The sequence below is a fragment of the Cnephaeus nilssonii genome (assembly GCF_951640355.1).
Source record: "Cnephaeus nilssonii genome assembly, chromosome: 9".
Taxonomy (NCBI): Eukaryota; Metazoa; Chordata; class Mammalia; order Chiroptera; family Vespertilionidae; genus Cnephaeus; species Cnephaeus nilssonii.
In genome coordinates this window covers 56,308,028-56,315,921 of record NC_137080.1, presented here as the reverse complement: position 1 = coordinate 56,315,921, position 7,894 = coordinate 56,308,028, and the positions used below count along the sequence as shown (strand labels likewise).

Below are 7,894 nucleotides of genomic sequence, written 5' to 3'. Positions count from 1 at the left end.
TCACGGCGGGGGAGGGCTCGCTGGCCCCGCCCCGCCGCCCGCCGCTCCCGCGCGCTGCTGGCGCCTGCAGGAACTGCGGCTCCCGGGTCGGAGCGGGCTGGGGGCTGTGTCCGCTGAAGGACCAGGAAGGGTGAGGCCTCCGCGGTGGCCCGGGGTTTGGGGCCAGGGGTCGCGAGCCGTCCGAGCACTGCGACCACAACATACCCAGCCCCGCCTCCAAGTTTGGGTGGGTGGGTGGTTGGGGGCGGGGGGGGGGATAGATCCCATGTTTGTGGGTCCCGGATGGGGGATGCCAGCCCCGATTTGAGGCCTCTGACGAGGTGGCCTCGATCACCTGAAATCCCGCATCCGCTTCTCCATGCTCGGAGTTCATCTCCCAAACCCTTGGATTCCGGGAAGCCTTCTTGGGCCTCCGCCCCGCCCCATCTCCGCCCAGATTGACACTAAACCTCATTTTATTTATGTAACTGTAGGAGCCCCCTACTCCGTCCCCCCCCCCCCCCCCCTAGCTAAACGTAGACCCCTCGGGGCGAATCGTCCGGAGCTCTCAGGACGCCGGCCGGGGCCGGCTGGCTCTCGGGAGGGGCGGAAAGGACCACCCGGGAGGGACCCTGGGCGCTGAGGCGAAGGGACCACTTTTGACGTTGGTGGTGGCTGGGCCCACGAGACCCCAGAGCCGAGGAACCCAAAGCTCCGGCCCCCCACCCCTCTGCACTGCGGGGCTCCCACACCGCAGAGTCCAGCTCCGCCCACGACAGAGACCTGGGAGGATTCAAGCTGGGCCCCTTGCCTTTCCCAAAATCCAGGCTGGCTGAGCACCCGCAGGTGTTGGCCAACCACCTGCAACAGTAATTCGGAACACTTGTTGAAAGTCCACGTCCCCGGATCTAGATCGGAAGCGGGAGTGGGGGGAAGGGACTGGGAATCTGAATTCTAAAGAAGTATCTTGGGGATGCTGTGCATACTAGATTTTGGATCCAGGCGATAAAGCAGAAAAGTGTCCGTGGCCCGGTTTGTACCCCTAGCTCTCAGTGTCCCGTGTTCCTGCAAAACTGATTCCACGCGAAGGGAACGTCGGGAAATTTCGCTGGGCATTGCTGACTGACAAACCCAGTGTCCCTGGGCCTTTCCAGTTTTCCTGGCAGGTTGATTTCTAGGCAACATGTCCTCCGCTTCTGTCAAAGAGTGCCTGCAGCTCCAGCTGCTGGAGATGGAAATGCTATTGTCTATGTTTCCCAACCAAGGGGAAGTGAAACTGGAAGATGTAAATGCCCTGACGACCATAAAAAGGTATTTGGAAGGCACAAGGGAGGCGCTGCCACCAAAAATTGAATTTGTGATTACACTCCAGATTGAGGAGCCCAAGGTAAGTGCCTTGAGTTGTTTTAATTATCAGGTGCCTCGTTTTTATTGGGAACACTTGAAACATGAGCTTTCCGTTTGAGGAAACAGGATACGTATTTATTTCCTTTCCTTGTTTGAAAGCAAAATACGTAAAATACAGGTGCCCTGTAAATTGTCTTCAGTAAACATCCTGAATTTTACATGAACATGCACACCTTTTAACAAATATACCTAGTATTGTTGTTTTTTATTAAAAACCACTTCACTACCATTATTCTGCTCAGTCATCCAGTTTTGTTTTTTTTACCAATCCAACTATTAGAGTATGGGTTCTCTTGTACATATGTGATTTTCACAAATATAAATGTGGCCTTTAGCAAAACTGGCTTTTAAGGAGTGAATGGCTGTTTCTTTGGTGGTACCCTAACACAGAAAGCAAATAGATAGAAATCTAAACACTAAAAATGAATTTACCTTCTTCTGACCCACTTATCTCCAGCATTACCATAGCACAGGTAATAAGTACACTAGGCACCTGAGAGCCACTCTTCTAGCTATTTCCTACTCATCCTTTATCATTCCCGCAAGGAGATGACTTAGTTCCCCAGGCTGGATTCAATCCCCCTGTTAACGCATTTCTGTGGGTCCCTGTACTCTTCCATGGTAATGCTTCTCACCACTGAAATGAAATACTTGGCTATGCATAATTATTTGTTTAATGTCTGTCTCCTTCACTAGGCTCTAGACTTCACCAAGGTAGAAATTATGTCTTCACTTCTTTATTCTAGCATAGGGTACCTGGCACATGGTTAGGTATTTGATAAATACTGGGATAAATGAATGTATAAATGGAAGGAATAGCATAAAGTACTTAGTACAGTGTCTGGCACACAGATGCCAATAGTAGCAATAACTATTATACTTAATAAAATCATGTAGTTGCTACTGATAAACTAGCTGAGGTGATTTGATGGTACTTAAATCTTTTTGATTTCCATTTTAAGGTGAAAATTGATTTGCAAGTAACCATGCCTCACAGCTATCCCTATGTAGCATTGCAGCTGTTTGGACGGTCATCTGAGCTTGACAGACAACAGCAGCTACTTCTCAACAGAGGTCTCACTTCTTACATAGGGACTTTTGATCCAGGTGAGCTCTGTGTATGTGCAGCAATTCAGTGGTTACAGGACAACAGTGCCTCCTATTTCCTGAATAGAAAGCTTGTTTATGAACCATCTATACAAGCAAAGCCGGTCAAGAACGTATTTCTCCGAATGTGGATCTACAGCCACCACATATATCAGCAGGACCTAAGGAAGAAGATTTTGGATGCTGGGAAAAGGTTAGATGTGACTGGATTTTGTATGACAGGAAAGCCTGGTATAATCTGTGTGGAAGGCTTCAAAGAGCAATGTGAGGAATTCTGGCACACGATCAGGTATCCCAATTGGAAACACATTTCCTGTAAGCATGCTGAAAGTATTGAAACCGAAGGAAATGGGGAGGATCTGAGACTCTTCCATTCTTTTGAAGAATTACTCCTTGAGGCCCATGGTGACTACGGATTAAGGAATGACTATCACATGAATCTGGGCCAGTTCTTAGAATTCCTAAAAAAACACAAAAGTGAGCATGTTTTCCAGATATTATTTGGCATTGAAAGCAAAAATTCAGATTCCTAGGAAGCTATTAATATTAAAACGCCTATGCTTGTAATCTCACCAAGTCAGTATCTGTTAATAAAACCAAAATAAACAGGCTGGTGGCTGTTTAGTGTCCCTGTGAGAAACCTGGCTGCAGAATTTTTACACGGGCCTTTTAACTTGACAGCAGTGCGCTCGTGATGTTATGTCCATGTTCTTGTATTAACTAGAAGCTATTTAATTGTAACTTAATAAAAGCAGTCAATTTAACTGGGGAAGCTGACTTGATTAAAGAGGAGTCCAAAGCCCATAGTTAATGTCAATAGTCCAACTGCAGCTTTGCATTCACAAATAAGAATAACATCTCTCCCTTTCATGATGCTAGTATACAGAAAGCACACCACACTTTCATTATTAGGGATGAATTCTAAATCAAGTTTAAAATGAGAACAAAGACAGAGCATGTTTACTACATTTCTTACTTTATTTTAAACCCCCGATATTGAGATTTTTCTTTCAGTAAAACTAGAGCCTATCCTAATGGCAGAGGAATCAGAAGTCTCAAGAGTAATGAAGAGGACATGTGCTCTTTGGCTGTTTGCATCAGTTGATTAATGATACTAAAGAGAACGATACAATATTCTTAGTTCAGTTCTTAGCCACAAAAAAAAAAAAATATATGATTTCTTATCTACAAAGTGTTTCACAGGTGATGCATACTGGCCATCTTTGCCCATGTGTCAGGGCAAGAGTGTTGAGAGGACCAGTGTGGATGCCTGTGGATCATTACCTTCCTGGGGAAAAATCGAGCTCTACATTTTGGTGGAAAGTCATTGTCATCTCTCCTGAAAATTCCAAGCTTCACAGGCTTCACCAGCCTTTTTCAAAATGAGAGTTTATTTCAATAACTCCTATTAAATTGGCACTTGCCAAACTTTTTCATTACAAAGTATCTGCCCCTCCCAAGAATTTCTGGGAGTCTCTGTGTTAAAGGGTACCCTGAGCTGCCTCTGGTTTCCATGGTCTCTTTGCCTTTCTCAGGGAGCATTTCATTCTCCTGCTGGGTCCCAGGCACCCCACTGAGGCCACAGTCCCCTCAGGATGCCAAAGCTGGATGCTGAGATTTAGAAACTTGGAGGGGAATGCCTCACTCCCCGTATTGCCATACGTTGTTAGATGCCAATCACTGCTGCATGTGCTGGGGAGCTTACAGGATTTTTTATAACAGTTCATTCTGGTTGGACACTCCCTAAAGATGCAGACACATGTCCTTGGACCAGGGGGAGGACAAACGGGATAGACTGACCAGGCACTGAGCTGAGTCTCCTGACCTCGAAGCCTTGGAGCTGGGTCCACTCTGCTGTACCGATGCTCTTAGCTCAGAATGAGTTTCAGGGCACACCCAGAGGCTCTGTCCTGGGCCTGCCTTGCCAAATCGTCAGTTTGCCCTTCCTAGCCTGGGATGTAGCTGGGATTCAGACTGGAGCCTCACACTTTTCTTATAAACAAAGGGAAGAAAATAAGACTTACATGGACTGAAAACAACTTCATGTAGCATTTCCCATACAATCTCCCCAAACCATCAATAAGTATAATTAGCATTCACACGTTTTTAGGCTCCAAAGAGATATACCTCCATTAATTTTCTTCCTTTGAAATGAGACAATATGTGCCAAGCACCTAATATATGTGCAAACCACTCAGCAATTTTTCTGATTAAATTGGCAAAAGTAATTACAGATAAACAAGCTTAAAGAATCAAAATATGGAACAAAAACAGAACTCAAAGGAATAAATTCTAGCTTATGAAACCTTTCCTGCTTCTGTAACTATTTCTGATGGTAATTTTTCAGAGCCAACTTTTACATGCCCAATATGAGCATGTGGCAATACTTTATTCCTATTAGAAACACTAATAACATTAATTATGGGAGAAGTATAGGTTTTAGAGAAAAAATACATATATGAACATTCAAAGCTTAGCTATGTACAGTAAACTGCTGGTTTTGTTTAGTCAGCTTGATAAAAGCACATAGCACCCCCCCCCCCCCCCCCCCCCCCCGCACACACACTTTGGGGAACTGTCCCTTCTCTAAATAGTTTGAGAGAAGTGAATGAAACCAAGTTGCTCACTATAAACTTCCTATAAAGGAAGTTTTGATCTCTTGCTGCTTAAATTCATAGTGCCACCCTCATTTCTGACCTACTGAATGCTTGGTTAACACCTCCTTTGAGCTATCCAATGTCCTTTTTTTTTTTTTTCTTAAAAGAACCAGTCTCCATTGTTTATAACAAGAATCCTGATACTGTATACATACCTTATATTTTTTAATGGTTATTTGCAAAGAATGCTCATTATAAATGTTGCAGTGTCTTTTTAAAAATGAATTAAATCAATATTTCTCCAAGTATGTCCTTTGCTTTTTATTCCTTTTTGGTCTACTACTAGCATGTGTTAGGCTAAGTGCTGAAGATACATGTATAATGGACTGAGGAGTGGGCCAGGTGAATTAAAGGACCCTAATACAACATCCCCATATTAAATTAGAAATATGTTGTCTGTGAACTTGTTTCCAGGTATGAAAGCTTACATGCCATCCATCCCTTCCGAGAAGGCGTTGAGGGAGCCTATCTGAGGTCTTCACAGACAGTTTTCTTTGCTTTTACCTCAAGTAGCCCAGTGGTAAGTTGAAAGAATAGGTATTTTCTGAAGAAGGCAAGCATGGTTTGCTCAAAAATCCTAGTTTAATACAGAATCCTGATTTGCCTCAAAACAGCCCATTCTATCTCCCTTCGGAAGGCACTGCAGCCAGGAGCAGAGGGAGAGGCGTTCCTTTTTCCTGAAGAAAGTTAAAGCTAGAAGCATTTGGACCCCCCATAAATGGGTTTGAGTAGTGGACACAAAATTCAAAGAAGCCCAACAAACACTGAGGCTCCTCCGTAGTCGTCGGTGGAACAAAGTACACTATTTGGAGGGGACATTCCAACATACCCAGACACTGGACCTCCACAAACTTGGCTGAGGCTCCTGTGCTTTCTTTGGATGAATCTACCCATTAGCACAATGTATCTTTCAGGTATCCATGGAACCTGACGACACTTGTGCTCAGGTCCTACGAGCACAGCATCACCAGTGTGTTAGACCAGCATGTGCACTGTACAATGGTGAGATGATCAAAGGCTGGTAACAAGGACTATATTCTGGGACAGTATCAGAGAGTTAATGAAACCTTGACAAAAGACAATATATAATGTTGCTTGTTGATAGCACAAACTGCTTTGGGGCCTTCTGCTTACTGGAATAAAGGAGAAACAAACAAAAAAGCATTAGACAAATCAACAGCTACCTACTGATTTGCTCCAAGAAAGAGAAATTGTTTCACAGCAGCTGTCATCCTTTTTTTAATAGCTTTTATTTTTGTTTTTCATAAATATACATATTTTATTGATTTCAGAGAGGAAGGGAGAATGAGAGATAGAAACACCAATGATAAGAGAGAATCATTGATTGCCTGCCTCCTGCACCCTTCCCCCAACCGGGGATGGAGCCCTGACTGGGAATCGAACCGTGACCTGGTTCCTAAGTCGATGCTCAACTACTGAACCACACCGGCTGGGCGCAGCTGTCATTCTTAAAGATCCATCTGTCTTCTGCACATGCCAAAGATCATGTTAATTCTAGATGTGGTAAGAATCACACCCTTGCTTATTGTAAAGCTTTTGATGGTGAAATTTATCCCTGTAAAGCATATGGTACTTCCTGCCAGAATAGGCCTTTCTTATATATCAGGGATCCACTATAGGGATACTGCCGTACATGATGAAGACATCGATTCTAACTCTACTGGAAAAATAAATAGATGATGGATATATTCCTATAGCATGCACTTTGTCCCATAGACCACAATGGTTTCAGAGACTCCAGAAATCTGTATTTGTTCAGACTGTGGCCAGACAATTTCCAAAAGGCCTAGTGATGTTTTTGGTGTTATCCTGAAAATGGAGCCACAAGGGAGGATGCCGGAAGCACTTACATTACAGAGTTCTTCACCTTCGAGCTCTTTCATTCATACCTGTGATTGGCAGTTTGGTGAGGGCCTGGGAACTCAGTCTTGGTGGCGGTAGTCATGCTTTTCTGCTGCTGTTATACATATCAAGTAGACGTATGTGGGTTGTGCACATATCTGGACCTAAGCCATGCTGATATTCAGCTAATGTACGCTGGTGTGGCTGTTATCAGTTGTATACTGGCATCCATTTTTCTTGGTCAGCACATGTGCCGTCCTAATTGTTAAATTTTTCAACAAAATTTCAGGGCATGGGGTCCTATGATTTACTGGCTACCAGCAAAGATTTCTGTAAACTAAACCATTTTTAGTATAGTAGATCTCCTTCTATTATTGTTTCCAATTCATCTCCAGTTGTTAATAGCTGCAAAGCGTTGCTATTAAGCTCTATCAACCCCAAGATTCTGACATCTCTATTGAAATAGGGAGCCCATTTTAACCTAGCATTTCCCACAAGCCTCCCCGGCTTACAGAGAAGAGTCATGAAAATGCTTTTCATGCCCTCAACAAATATTAGTAAACCAAACTCAGCAATACATTGGAAGGGTCATACACCATGATTAAATGAGACTTCTTCCTGGGATGCAAGGATTGTTCAATAGCAGCAAATCAACCAATATGACATGCCACATTAACAAAATGAAGGATAAAAATCATATATGATTGTCTCAATAGATGCAGAAAAAGCATTTAACAAAATTCAACATCCATTTGTGATTTTTAAAAAACTCAACAAATTATGTATAGAGGAACATAACTCAACATAATAAAGGGCACATATGACGAGCAGACAGCTAAAACCATAATGTTAAAAAGCTGAAAGCTTTCCTCTAAGGTCAG

At 43.5% G+C, this 7,894-nt stretch overlaps 1 protein-coding gene across 3 annotated transcripts; it reads left to right on the top strand.

The window, feature by feature from the left end:
• The first annotated feature begins 19 nt into the window (after window positions 1–19).
• RWDD2A (RWD domain containing 2A) lies at window positions 20–7,796 on the top strand. Of its 3 annotated transcripts, none has more exons than XM_079779882.1 (3): window positions 20–130; window positions 1,134–1,366; window positions 2,349–7,796. In XM_079779882.1, the coding sequence occupies exons 2-3, from the start codon at window positions 1,163–1,165 to the stop codon at window positions 3,024–3,026; spliced, it is 882 nt and encodes a 293-aa protein (XP_079636008.1). In that variant the 5' UTR covers window positions 20–130; window positions 1,134–1,162; the 3' UTR covers window positions 3,027–7,796. The 3 variants fall into 3 exon arrangements, with proteins under 3 accessions (XP_079636008.1, XP_079636010.1, XP_079636009.1); XM_079779884.1 differs by having other exon boundaries at window positions 93–226; XM_079779883.1 differs by lacking the exon at window positions 20–130 and having other exon boundaries at window positions 164–1,366.
• Window positions 7,797–7,894: the final 98 nt, after the last annotated feature.

Bases quoted from the DNA above. Each gene is read 5' to 3' on its own strand.
- RWDD2A (XM_079779882.1), top strand. From the start codon at position 1,163: ATGTCCTCCGCTTCTGTCAAAGAGTGCCTGCAGCTCCAGCTGCTGGAG. The intron at 1,367-2,348 runs GTAAGTGCCTTG...TTCCATTTTAAG, and splicing joins TCCAGATTGAGGAGCCCAAG to GTGAAAATTGATTTGCAAGT.